Source organism: Mastomys coucha, unplaced genomic scaffold (genome assembly GCF_008632895.1).
Source record: "Mastomys coucha isolate ucsf_1 unplaced genomic scaffold, UCSF_Mcou_1 pScaffold20, whole genome shotgun sequence".
NCBI classification, from domain to species: domain Eukaryota; kingdom Metazoa; phylum Chordata; class Mammalia; order Rodentia; family Muridae; genus Mastomys; species Mastomys coucha.
In genome coordinates, this window is record NW_022196903.1 from 129113441 (window position 1) to 129127461 (window position 14021).

The 14021-nt window shown below is 47.4% G+C and overlaps 1 protein-coding gene across 6 annotated transcripts in view; it reads left to right on the top strand.

Moving 5' to 3' along the window:
- The window catches only part of Fam234b (family with sequence similarity 234 member B), a 114760-nt gene that overhangs the window by 40504 nt on the left and 60235 nt on the right, over positions 1 to 14021 (top strand). For all 6 annotated transcript variants that reach the window (XM_031383654.1, XM_031383658.1, XM_031383656.1 and 3 more), the window contains 6 exons: positions 5716 to 5863; positions 6229 to 6370; positions 7628 to 7771; positions 7932 to 8013; positions 9398 to 9553; positions 12445 to 12562. In XM_031383654.1, coding sequence (XP_031239514.1) covers positions 5716 to 5863; positions 6229 to 6370; positions 7628 to 7771; positions 7932 to 8013; positions 9398 to 9553; positions 12445 to 12562 — 790 coding nt within the window. The remainder of the gene's footprint in view (positions 1 to 5715; positions 5864 to 6228; positions 6371 to 7627; positions 7772 to 7931; positions 8014 to 9397; positions 9554 to 12444; positions 12563 to 14021) is intronic.

The window sequence follows — 14021 nt, forward strand, 5'->3', positions numbered from 1 at the left end:
TCTCTGCTCCATAGTTAGTCTCTGCAACTCCTTCCATGAGTATTTTGTTCCCCCTTTTAAGAAGGAATAGTGTCCACATTTTGGTCTTCCTTTTTCTTGAGTTTTTTGTGGTTTGTGGATTGTACTTTAAGTATTCCGAACTTCTGGGCTAATATCCACTTATCAGAGAGTGCATACCATGTGTGTTCTTTTGTGATTGGGTTACCTCACTCAGGATGATATTCTCCAGATCTATCCATTTTCCTAAGAATTTCATAAATTCATTGTTTTTAATAGTACAATGAGTAGTACTCCATTGTGTAGATGTACCACAATTTCTGTATCCATTCCTCTGCTGAGGGACATCTGGGTTGTTTCCAGTTTCTGGCTATTACAAATAAGGCTGCTATGAACATGGTGGAGCATGTGTCCTTATTACATGTTGGAGCATCTTCTGGGTTATGCCCAGGAGTGGTATAGCTGGGTCCTCTGGTAGAATTTATTTTATCTTATTTTATTTTTACCCAGCTTAGATTCAGGGCTAGGGTTTGGCCACCAGCCCTAACCTAACCGGGCTTCTCTTTCTACCCACCTTTGCTCCAGGAGGGGCCAGGGTACGAGCCCACTCCAGAGACCCTTGAATCTGAGACACACACGCAGCTGTTACCTTTTTAACTTGCCTACTAGGCACAGTTGCAGGGCGCAGATAACTCCTGCCTGGAAAAGTGATCCCTTACCAATTTATCATCTCCGTTTTTCCTCCTGCCCTAAACTTAGTGGCTTGTTCCTCCTAGCCCCTGCCAAACATCTTTGGCTATCTGCCTGTAGTGGAGACTGAAGGCCCTGGCTGCCCCCTGAGGCCTTACATGGTTGCTGTGTCCTTCTTCCTCTGAAGTACGGCAGAACCTCCAATCTCCCTCTCCCTCCTTGTGTCTCCTTTTCCTCCTGGGACCCGGAAGTCATTCCATCCAGCAGTTGCCATCCCCCCCCCCCTTCTTTATTGACAAATCAAGAACCAATTTGGGAATGGGAGTTTAACATCAAGACCTCCTTCTACATGAACTAATCAGACTAAAATCCTTTCTGACTCATCAGTGACCAAAGGGAGGACAGGCTTTCACTGTGGATGTGGTAACTCATATCTATAATTCTAGCACTTGGAAGCTGAGGCAGGAGGATTGCTGTAAGTTCGAGGATAGCCTGGACTACTTAGTAAGTTCTAGTCTGTCTAGTATGCCACAGTGATGCAGTGTGGCGCGCTCGGCATACAGATGAAATAGAAGGCTTCTCTCTAGTCTCAGGAAAGAGCAAATTAGTGGGCAGTTATCGCAATTAAAATTTTTTGCTTTTGCTTTTGTTTTTGTTTTTGTTTTTGTTTTGAGACAGGATCTCACTATGTAGCCCTGGCTGGCCTCAGATTCACATAGATTTGCCTGACTCTGTCTCCCAAAGTTGTACTAGGATTAAAGACATATGCCACCATAACTGGCTTGCAATTTAAATGTAAGCTATAGACAGCTGGGTGGTTTGTAGTGCACGCCTTTAATCCCAGCACTTGGGAGGCAGAAGCAGGCAGAACTCTGTGAGTTCAAGGCAGCCTGGTCTACAGATTAAGTTCAAGGACAGACAGGGCTATACAGAGAAACCCTGTCTTGAAAAACAACAACAACAACAACAACAACAACAACAACAACAACAACCAAAGAAAAAAGAAAAAGAAAAAGAAAAAAAGCAGTATATATTTTATTGTATATATAGATGCTTTACCCACATATATGTCTTTGTACTACTTGTGTGCCTAATGCTTTTGGAGATCATGAGAGGACATCAGATCCCCTGTGACTGGATTTACAGATAGTTTTGAGCCACCATATGGGTGTTGGGAACCATTGCAGGACAATCCTGTGGAACCATCCATCTTGTTGGCCCAGCCTTTCTCAACTAAGATCAGTCTCACTGGCTCATCTGTTTTACTGTTATCTTTGAGACAGGGTCTCCTTTTGTAGCCCTGTCAATCTCACTGGCTCATCTGTTTTACTTTTATTTTTGAGACAGGGTCTCCTTTTGTAGCCCTGCCAGACTCAGATTAGCCTATCTCTGCTTAGTCGCTACGTTGGCCTGATAAAGGAATGATTCACATAGCGTTTTATTTTAAATAGTTACTCTTTATGTATGAGTGCCCTGTCTGCAAGTACACCTGCATGGGGGAAGAGGGCCTCAGACCTGGGCTATTGGAGACTAGAACTCAGGACCTCTGGAATAGCTGAGCTATCTTGCCAGCCACCTCACACAGTGTTTTTAAACTTTGCATCCTAGTCACTATGAATAGAAGGGGCTGGACTGCTTTCTGATGGAACCCAGGTCCCACAGCCCAGCAAGGTTACCATACACATTCTTGCACATCAGCACATTTGGAGATCTTGGTTTATTGGTTTGAGATTTTGGGGGACAGAGCCTCACTGTGTATCACAGGCTTGCCTTAAACTTCTGACAATCGTTATCATCTTCTTTGTTTCCCTAGTACTGGAATTTCAGGTGTGTACCCCCATGACTAGCAGAAATCTTAGTCTTGCCCCATCTGCTTCTTATGCTCAGTGCTGTTGAAGGGCGGTGGGCCAGGCTTTTGAGATTCTCCACACTACAGGGCCCTTGTTAGAGGAATCAGCTCATGTGCTCTTAACTCTATCTCTACCTCGTCTATTGGCCAGCTGGCCTTGCAGAATTTATTTGAGTGATAGTGTACAGCGTATATGATAGTCTCCATCCTGCCTGAAAGTGAGTTACAGGATATTCCAAGGTGGATTTAGGGCAGTGCCTACTGGCTACTTCTGCCTTGATTACAGGCAGTGGTGAATGTGAGGAGCTGTGTGAGTCACAGACCTAAGGAAGGGAATATATTTAGGACTGCGACTTAAGAGTAGAGGAGTCCTTAGGTCTGGGAGAGGTGTGAACTGAATTTGGCAGAAGAGCCTGCTTTGGTATTTGGGGACTGGTCTGGTCTAGAATGTTATGGAAAAGGGACCTGAGAAGGCTGTAGTCATTGCCGTCACACTGTGTGTCAGTCTGAGTCTGAGCCATGGTCCTGTGTACCTTTCTCAAGCCCCCAGGCTAATACTAATGCCACTGATGCGTGAGCCCTGTTGCATTGCTAATCAATCAGCTCAGGAGATATAGTGTTGGTGGAGATGTTTATTCTCATATCTTCCATTCTCTGTTCCTACTTCAGTGCCATTTGGCATCTTGGAGTGAATCTGACCTCCACCTAGTTTAAACCCAGTGACTGTTAACCTGGTCCCACTAAGCCAGTTACTCCAAAGGCTAAATATCTGTCTTAATAGAGTCCCCTCAGAGACAGGGAGGTTCTTTCCCCTTGAACCCCACCTGTCATATGTTCTTTAACGTCTGCAAAGAGCTCTCTGTTCATGGTTGCCTCAGCCTGAGGATCCCATTACTTCTCTTAAGGCAAATTCAATCTCTGCTTGTAGCTGAAGACTTTCTAACATTTGTTTCTTGCATATAGTCAGTGAATGAGCTCATATCTTTTCATTAACCAATGTCTTAGTTAGGGTCTCCTTGCAGTGAAGAGGCACCATGACCAGGGCAACTCTTGTAAGGACATTTAATTGGGACTGGCTTACAGGTTCAGAGGTTCAGTCCATTATCATCATGGCAGGAGCACGGCAGCATCCAGGCAGGCATGGTACAGGAGGAGCTGAGAGTTCCACATCGACATCTGAAGGCCTCTAGGAGAAGACTGACTTTCTCAGGCAGCTAGGAGAGGGGTCTCAAAGTCCATCACTGTAGTGACACACCTCCTCCAACAAGGCCACACCTCCTCCTAGTACCTCTCCGTGGGCCAAGCATATTCAAACTAATATAGTCAATTAATTGGTAAAATGATTTCTTCTTCCAATTTTGATTCATCTTCCAACCTAAGGCCTTTTAGAGCATTAAGTTTGTTATATAGTGTTTCTGCTCTGCAATACACTTACTCTAGTCGTGTGGCCTTTGACAAGGATGTTTTAGGATTCACAATGGCAAAGTGCCAGGACCTTCCCCTAAAAACTCCCCTCTATTATCAACAGAATAAGTCATTTTTTCCTGGGTGTGCTATAAACCTTACACCTGTCTATCTTCTCTATAAGAAGATATCTTATAGAGATATCTTATCTTCTGTCTAAGAATCCATAATGATGAACCGTGACAAACACTTTATTAAAGGGCCTGGAGAGGTGACTCAGTGGTTGTGCTTGCTGCTTTTTCAGAGCACCGGAGCTTGCTTGGTGCTTAGCACTCATGTCACATAACTCAGGGCTGCCTGTAGCTTCAGTTCATGGAGATCTGATGCCCTCTTTTGACCTCCAAGGGTACCTGCTCACACATAGTTCATAGTCAACACACACACACACACACACACACACACACACACACACACACACACACAAATACAATAAAAGTAAATGAAAAACAGAGTTTTTAGAGCTCAGGCCAAGAAACCTTGGCCAGTGGGTTAAATTCTCCCCACTGTTAGTTTTCCCAAATAAATTTTTGTTGGAGCATAGTCATTTTCTGTTCCTCCTGTGATAGATTTCATGCTAGAATAACAGTAGAGAGTAGTTGCTATGGAGACCATGCAACTGGAGAGGCTTACAATATCTACTAGCTGGCTGTTGGCAGAAAAGTGTTGCTGACTTTGTGAGTGGACTTGACAGTGGCTAGGCCAGACATCTGGTGTTACGGGAGAATTCTTTGGGCTGATACATGGATGCATCAGTGTGTTAGTCACTGCTGAGATCAAATACCTGGCAAAGTCAACTGAAGGGAGGAAGGTTTCACTGTGTCTTACAGTGCGAGGAGCCAGGCTGGGAGGGAAGGCATGGAGGCGGGCAGGAGCACCAAGTGCTGTCTCATTGTATTCACAGCACTGTCACACTGTATCCAAGCGCTGTCTCATTGTATTCACAGCACTGTCACACTGTATCCACAGACAGGAAGCAGGGAGACAGAAATGCCTGTGCTCACTTCTGTTGTGTTCCTATTGAAATCTCATTTCATTTATGTGTGTGCATGTGTTTGTATGTATGTCTGGGTGAGTCTGTGTGCGCACATGTGTGTATGAGATCATCCTAGGATGAGTTTCGGTCCCACAGAGCCAGAGTTGCAGGGATTTGTAAGCTGCCTGACTTTGGTCATGGGATTGGAACACTGGTCCTCATGGTTGAACAATGAGTACTTATAACTGCTGACCCTTCTCTGCGGCCCCTGATTTTTTAATTTTTGTTCAATCAAGACCCCAAACTGATAGGACGAAGCTGCCCGTATCCAGGGTTGGTCTTCCTACTTGGTTAATCCTTTCTAGAAACATCTTCAGAGACACCCAGAGCTGTGTTTCCTTGCTGATTCCAATCCCTATCAAGATGACCCTCTGGATCTCTCTGGTAGAAACTGGTAATAGAGTAAAGACCCTCCCTTGTATATTTAGCTCTCGATCTTTAGGCAATGACATACTTGGCAACCACTGTGCTTCATCATCAGAGTAATCTTAAAGATACTCTTCATACATATATAATCAGAGAGTTTACATTTGCCCTGTTTCTTATCTCCAGGGCAGTAAGCAAGGAAGTTAGGCTTTGTGCTTTCCAACCTCCGGAAGTGTTCCCAAGCCCTTAGCTCGTGAGGCCTTACAGAAATGAAAGGCCTCTATTAATATATGTCCCCTTTCTTTTACTTCTCCAGCCAGATCTGTGTTTTCTGCTGGTATCTGGCCGGACAGGGAGTCCTGTGGGCCGACTTGTGAAGTATAACGTCGTGGGAGTGGGGAATCTGATTGGTCCCCAGGTTTACACCACCGCCAGTGGAGCTGTCTACATACTGTTCGGCTTTGGTAAGAAGCAAGGCTGGCTTTGGCTTCTGCTCCCCTGGTGAAGGTGCCTTGGCCTCCTGTGAGACAGGGGTTGCGTCTCCTGTGAGAAGGGGTTGCCGGTGTCGGCTCTTTTTCTTCTCCTGTTATAGGGCCTCTCCCCTACTGCAGGTCATTAACTCTGCTTTCCCTTGATGCCGTCTCTGGAGAGGGACTGACTTCATTGTCTTGATCACTTTCCCCTCACTCCAAGTGGGACCAGCTGGAGTGGGCTCTGCGGGACCCTCGGGATCTGTTCTGTTTCTCTTGCCCAGTACCCCGCCCTGGGATAGCCTGGGGGAGTTCTTTTAAACTCAGCTTCTCAGTGTTAACTCTCCCTGTGGCACTAGGAAACATAGAAGCTGTCGCCCTGCGGGACATTTTTGTTCAGGCCCAAAATCGAGACAGCTCACCACCCTCTCTGCAGATAGAGGAGCCGGAATGGGAGAAGCACAGATCTGTCAATCTTTCTGAGCTCATCGATGTTTACAGGTATGGCTGATGCGATATGTTTACAGGTGCGGTTGATACGATGTTTACAGGTATGGGTGATACAATGTTTACAGGTATGGCTGATATGATGTTTACAGGTATGGCTGATATGATGTTTACAGGTATGGCTGATACGATGTTTACAGGTATGGCTGATACGATGTTTACAGGTATGGCTGATACGATGTTTACAGGTATGGTGATACAATGTTTACAGGTATGGTTGATACAATGTTTACAGGTGTGGTTGATACGATGTTTACAGGTATGGGTGATAACGATGTTTACAGATGTGGTTGATACCGTGTGGCCGTAGAGAGGTCTTCTGGAGACTCATACACCACAGGGTCTCTGAGTTTGGGTTGACTAGTGCGTAAGGATTGGTATTAACTTATGGTCCAAAGTAGAACAGCTAAATATTTATAAAATGGCTGTAAAGCTAGAGGAAAGCTTTGACCTTCCCTTCCCTATATTGTGACAGAGCAGGAGTAGGATACATGAAATCTTATTATTTTAATTTTTATTTACTTTTCAACTTGTGCTGTCATATGCAGTGATCTATGTATTTTACCTGTACAACTCTTGTCTTGGGTAATAATTGTTTTATTTCTTTCAGTCAGAAATTTCAAATCACTTCTAGCATTTTTCCCTCTGGTATTATCATGTTATTTTAGTGAATTTGATGGAGTGGTTCCAGTAGTGTGGAAAAAGAAATCATTTGATGAAGTAAATGCCAAGAGTTACTGCCCAAGCTTAATGACAGTCAGGCCACCTATTCCCATCCCCATCTGTCCTCTGCACCACTATCCTTAGCTCTGTTACTGTCCCCAGAGGGTCCAGGTAGAGAGGATTCCCAACCAGGAAGAGTTGGGAGTCTGTATCATGGACTGTGGATTCACTCCTCTGCAAACTGAAAATATTTGGAAAAAATTGTGCATGCACCCAGCATATACAGCTTGGTTTTTTGTCATTATTTCCTGAAGGGTAAATATTGCAACTATTTATACATTGTACTGAGAGTTATAACTAATCTAGAGATGGCGCACCTTACATGGCAGGAAAAGGGTTGTATGGAGACAATGTATCGTTCAGTGTAAGGATGATGAGCAGGCAAATTTGGTCTCTGCAGCAGCTCCTGGGACCAGCTCCCATACAGACACTTAAGAGATAATCAAATATAGAAGCAAACATCAAAATGAACAGCTATGGGCCTCTCATCCACACCAGAGACTAACTGTTGGGTTTTGTTCCATGTAGTGATGGAGTTGAGCTTCTCCAGTTGGTGAAGGCCCCAGATTCCAACAGCAGCAGCCTCCTGATTACAACTAGACAAGGCCTGGTCCTGCTTAGGGGCCGAGATCTTCTGCCTCACTGGAAACTGAACCTTCAAGGCCTACGCAGGTTTGCAGAGTACCCTTCATGGCTGCTGTCCTGAGCAACTCTCCTGTCTTAAAAACGATCTAAAGCCATTGCCTGTTACCCGAGGCTGGTGCGAGGGAAGGGAGGGAGGCGCCTGGTTCTTTCTGTATGTGCTGTTTATTGCTTCTGTGTCTGTCTGCAGCCAGCCCACTCCGGGGTATTTCACTGACGACCAGACACTGGACTTCCTCCTTCAGACACAAGACGGAAATGGAATGAAAAAGGTAAAAACAGGCGTCAAATCAACTAGAACTTTTGGAAAGAGTGTGCTCTGTGTCCAGCCCTGCGTGGGACCCTGGGAAGAATATGAACCGGAAGCATAGTCTCTCCCTTCAGAGAACTCCAGTCTAGCGGATGGATAAACTGGAAACTCATGGATCATTGCTAAAATCTGCAACATCAACTTTTCTAGACCAATCTTATGTTCGTTTGGGAGCCTGTACTTCCAGTTGGGTGGGAGGAATCATTGTGCAAAGCTGGGTAGGGAAAGGTAGATATAAATGGATGTCATATTCCAGTACAGGCATCACCAGGCTTCAGAGAAGTTGGGACTCAGTGGCTGGACATATGGGAGGCTTTTGCTAAAGGCTGGCAATATGAGTAGGGCCTTTCAGGTCGGATTTATGTTGTGGACAGCAAGGGAGTGCCAGATCGGGAGCACCAAGACCAGAGCTCGAGACAGAGGTGCTGCAGCAGGCTGAGGGACACTGAGCCATGAGCCCTACACCTTGCCTTTTCTGTAAGGTTGTGTGTAGTGAGGGTGTAATGCTCTGAGAGTCATTCTTCACTCAGTTAATGTTAGAGGCAAAATTATACAGTTTTTGTGTTTGTTTGTTTTGTTTTTTGAGACAGGGTTTCTCAGCGTAGCCCTGGCTATCCTGGAACTCTCTCTGTAGGTCAGGCTGGCCTTGAACTCACAGAGATCCTCTTGCTTCTGCGTCCCGAGTACTAGGATTAAAGGTGTGTACATCTACTGCCTGGCTCAGAGTTTTAGTTTTTAAAAAACAATCAGCCTAGACTTTTTTTTTGTTGTTGTTGTTGTTTTGTTTTTTTGAGACAGGGTTTCTCTGTGTAGCCCTGGCTGTCCTGGAATTCACTCTGTAGCCCAGGCTGGCCTTGAACTCAGAAATCCGCCTGCCTCTGCCTCCCAAGTGCTGGGATTAAAGGCGTGTGCCACCACTGCCCGGCTCAATCGGCCTAGATTTTATGTTGACAATCAAAGCTAACCAATTTGGGGCCAAAAATGGCCAATAAACCTCATACTGAAGCTTTGCGGACTTTCTTCTTACTGGTTCTTAAGGAGCACAGCAGCAACTGTTGCTCCAATATTCATTCCATTGCAATAGGTCTTACAGGTAATCTAGAAAATGACCTAAGTGCACATGAGGGCATGTGTAGCTCTGCGCAAATGCTTGCGCTGTGTAAAAGGGACTTGGCATCTGGCGGTTCTGTGTGGCATGTCAGGCGTTGGAGCCCAGCGCCTCACAAATGTGGAGGAGGACGAGTACCGCCCGTGGGGGTGTTCGCCTCGCGGTTGGCTTTTCTGTGTCTTCTTGTCCTCTGCTCCCCTGCAGACCGGCTGAACCTTCTCTGTCTTCTTGTTTACAGATGATGGTGGTAGACGGAGCTTCCGGCGCCATCGTCTGGAGTTACAGTATCCCATGTAACATGAAGGAGACGCCAACCACTTCTGCAATTACTTCAGACCAGAAGTCTGTCTTCCTCTTCTGGGCTGAAGCGCTGACTGCCGCATCTCTCAGCTCTGTGAGTGTGTGTGTGTGTGGGGGGGTGGGGATGGAGGGGTAGGTGGTGGGGATGGGGGGGCAGTTCCTCTCTCTCAGACGGCCATAGCTGCTGCTCCACAGGGCTGATGTGGGTCTCAGGATGTTTGCTCATCAGTCACCTGCTAAGGCCTTGAGTGGACAGAGATTTGTGTTCCCCAGCAGGTCTCCCCGTTACCTTCCCAGGAAGGATGTGAGCACTGGCTACTGCCCTTAACTACAGACTAACGACAGTGTTGGTGGAGGTGGGGCTGGGGTTGGGTGGGGACAAGAAAAGCACTCTTAGATGCCATGTTCAGAGCCACAGGCCAATATGCTGCTGTGAAAGAGGAGAGATCATTATGATTGGTTGGTTGGGCAGAAGTTGGCCAGGCTCTAAAGCCAGTACACTTAGACAGCTGAGAGCGTGAGAAGGGAGATAGAGCCCTGGGAGTGGGGGTGCAGAAGAGGCCTAAGCTGAGGGGTCGGTGGGAATCACGGAAGGCAGATGTCAGTTTTTGTCTCATACGGCCTTATCTGGGTGGAGTGCGTGAGCGGGGGTGGCTTAGGCGGGGTTGCTCCCTAGAATGTGTTGGAACTCAGCTGTAAGCCCAGCTGACTTAGTCCAGTGGAATGCACACCACCTCACTTCCTATGTGCTGGATGCTGGGGCTATCTGTGGGGAACTGAGCATAACAGGATGCAGTGCTGAACCTCTGGAGAAGGCAGGGGGCCCAGGGGCAGGGGAGCATGGTAGACACACAGTGCTGAGTTTGTCAGCCATGACCTCCCAACACGTTACTTTTCGGAACCTTCTGTTCTTTTTTTTTTAAAACCTGTTCTTTACTCACAGAGATGCTAATCTTTCCCCTCACTGATGGTCAGACTTATCTCACGTCTAGGGTATGGTTCTAGCTCTGCCATCCCCTCAGTCCTGGTTTCCTCACATAACAGTGAGGGGTTTGGACCAGATGGTCTTCAAAATGAGCTCCTATATGCAACTCCAAGGGCCGTGGAGGGGCTGACAAGGGGTGTCCTTGTGAGTGAGTTGCTTGCCGCCAAGGTTGACAACCCGAGTTTGAACCCTGGGAACCCCGTGGTAAGAGAGGAAGACTGACACCCCTCCCTCCCAACCAGGAGTCTTCCGACCTCTACATGCACACTGTGGCACATGGGCCCATGTATATACATACACACAGCATATATAGGTATGTGAACCGAAGAAGGGACATACTGATTTCAGTTGAGGGTGATTAGAGAGTGTTTCATGAAGAGATTGATTACAAGTCAGGGCTGAGGCTGAGAGGTTGTAGAGGAGGGCTTGGTGGTGGGGAGGGAGACTAGACAGGAGGAGATAATGCGAGTGATTGCAACCAAGAGGAAGTGTGCTGCACTGAGGAGGTCCTCAGAGCTTGCTTGCTTTCTTCCTTCCTTCCTTCCTTTCTTTCTTCCTTCCTTCCCTTTCTTTCTTCTTTCTTTCTTTCTTATTTGTTTTTTTTTGTTTGTTTGTTTTTGTTTTTTTTGAGACAGGGTTTCTCTGTGTAGCCCTGGCTGTCCTGGAACTCACTCTGTAGACCAGGCTGGCCTTGAACTCAGAAATCTGCCTGCCTCTGCCTCCCAAGTGCTGAGATTAAAGGCAGGCATCATGACACCCAGACTGAAGCGCTTTAACTTTTATGCTGGTGTGAAAGAAGTGTTCAGTTATTTTCATGTCATGCTAGCTGAGCCTAAGGTCTGTCCCTCCATACATGGACACATAGAAATGTCTTCCTCTGCTTTAAGACTTAAGGATGAAAGGCTGTGTTCCCAGCTTCCTCCCCCATTAAGTAGGGTGATTCTCATACAGAGTCCATGGAGGCGGGGCCCAACAGTCTCTGTAATGTAACCAGTGTGTGGCTGTCCATATATAGGCAACCACAGTCCACCCCCATGGGGACGGCGTGACGATGAAGTGCCCTTATGGGTGTTTCTCCTGCTGCCGGGATTCAGATGTCAGTACTCAGATCTTAGTACTTTCTATTTGTAATTGGTGATTTTCTTCAGCTTAGTCAGTCTGGTTCTCTGAGGGACTGTCAGGTGTTTCTGGTATTTACCCCGACTGATGCTTGCCATTGCCGTCAAATGCAGGCCTTTGTCCACACCAGGCAAGACTACCGCGGAGTTACGTTCCATCCCCTCGTGATTGGTTTGGCATCCGATGAAAGGAAATATATTTGGCTACTTTTCAGAAATAGCTTTTCTCTCTACCGGCCTCATCTGTTGTGAGGATGAAGAATTCCAGCTCTGCCATAGGTCAAAGATAGGAGTCTCCACAGACTCCCTCCTCTCTCCCTCTCTGCTTTCTATTCCTTGCCTCCCTCTTTTCTGCAAGTATTCTCTTCCCTTCTCCTCCCTCCCCTCCTCCCCTCTATCTTCCTTTCTCCTCCTTTCCCTTCTCCCCTCTTCCTTTCCCCTCCTCCCTTCTTCCTCCCCTCCTCCTTCCTTCCTGCCCCCTTCCCTCTCTTTCCTCCTCCTTCTCCTTTCTTCCTCCCTTCCTCCTCCCCTCCTCCTTCACTCCTCCTTCTCCTCCTCCCCTCCTTTCTTCCTTCTTCCCTCCTCCTTCCTTCCTCTTCCCCTCTTCCTCCTCTTCTCCTTCCCTCCTCCTTGCCTTTTCCCCTCTTTCTCCCCACTTCCTTCCTCCTTTCCTCTTTCTCCCTTATATATTGTTGGCTGCAGAAAATGGTTTAGAGTCAGGTAATCCTGTGCTTTGGCTTCTGTATGATCATATGGTTCCCCCATAGTTAGGATCTGGAGAGGGTCTGGCCGGCCGGAACCTTCTGCTCTGCTCCTTCCCCCGATGGTGTCCTGTGTGGGAGTTTAGTCACCCGTGCTCTCCTTTTCTGTGACTGTTGCCAGGACGACAGTTCAGGAGCCGAGCCTCCCGGCCTTTACCACCTTTACCTCCTGCACCCAGCCTTCCCCTCTATCCTCCTGGACCTGAGCAACACCACTGGCATAGTGACAGCTTCGGAGGGTGAGTCCCTACGACACAAGAGTGTCCTGGCTGAGTGATTCCTTTATCCACCAAGGGAAGGGTAAGGGCACATCAGGAGGCAGTAGTAATATTTCTGTGGTGTCCCTGGAACCAGGGCATTGCTGGGGAGCGTTCTCAGAGTTCTAGGGTGAGAATACATATTCTGTGGATGTGCTGAGAACTGAGGGGAAGTGTACCCTCATTCCAGGAGGACTCCGGGGGTGATGGTGGAGCCTCCGCTGTGTGCCAGGCGCCTGCAGGGGTTTAGGATTGGCAGTTAACTGCGTGGGGTATAGTGGAAGGAGAGATATTACTTCTAGGGCATTGATTTAGCTATTACTCCTGTGACTATTACACACATTGTATCAAAATTGCAGTCAACAGAAGTACCAAGTAGAGGAAAATAATTAATGCTAACCTGACCACTCTGAACGTTGGGGACTATTCTTCTTCATCATGCATCTAAGTAAACTATAAAGCAGACTTGAGAGCAGATCCTAAAACTACTTCCTTCAGGAACCCACAGCCCTGGAAACTGAACCACTACTGTCTGCAAGTCTGAGCTGGGCAAGGAGGGAGACCAGTCTAGCCACAGCTCCCTGGTGTCCTTCTCTTCCAGATGGGGAGGGGACAGTTAGACAGGTCTCATATAGACCAAGCTGACCTCAGACTGGCTCTGTAGCTAGGATGGCCTTGAACCCTTGACCCTCCTGCCTTTGCCTAAGTGCTTGATTGCAGGTGTGCACCCTTACACCAAACTCCATCATGCCTTTCCACACTCTATTGTCTCTCGTCGACTTGCTCCTTACAGTTCTTTGCCTTGAGCTGAAGCGAAACTGTCTGTCCTCTGTGCCCTGGTCTTCTTGGGACAGAAAAGCTGATCTGGAATGTGCAGGCTGTCAACTGGTCGGGGAGTGGGTGGGTGTGAGCTTGCAAATCCATGTAAGAGATATAAAGAAGCTGGTTTGCAACTTCTGCATAGAACATGGTAAGTAAGAGTCTCACTGGCTGGGGATGTAGCCCACTTGGCCAAGCGCTTGCCTAGCACTCGAGAGGCCCGGGGTTTGATCCCAGCACTGGAGAGGTAGAGGCAGGAGAACCAAAGGTTTCTCCTTGGCTACAGAGCCAGTTCAAGGCTGCTTACCAAGCTAGGACAATACTCTGCCCTGGTCATCCAGAGTAAAGCACTACAGTTACCTGAAACCCTGGGCGGAGGAAGAGAGAAGAGTGGCAACAGAAAAAGAGGCAGGGTGAGCCAAAGCGGTAGACTGGAGGAATGCTGGCTGAGATGGAAGCTCACAGTGTATTAGTGAGAGGTGCCAGTGAGCCTGACTGGTGAATAAAGAAAACCTCATGTTCTTCTCAGACAAGCACTGCTAATTCCTATTTTAAAGACAAGGCAAGGAGTCGAGTGTGGGTCCTTGTGCCTGCCATGTAAATCCGCACGATGACCCGCGCT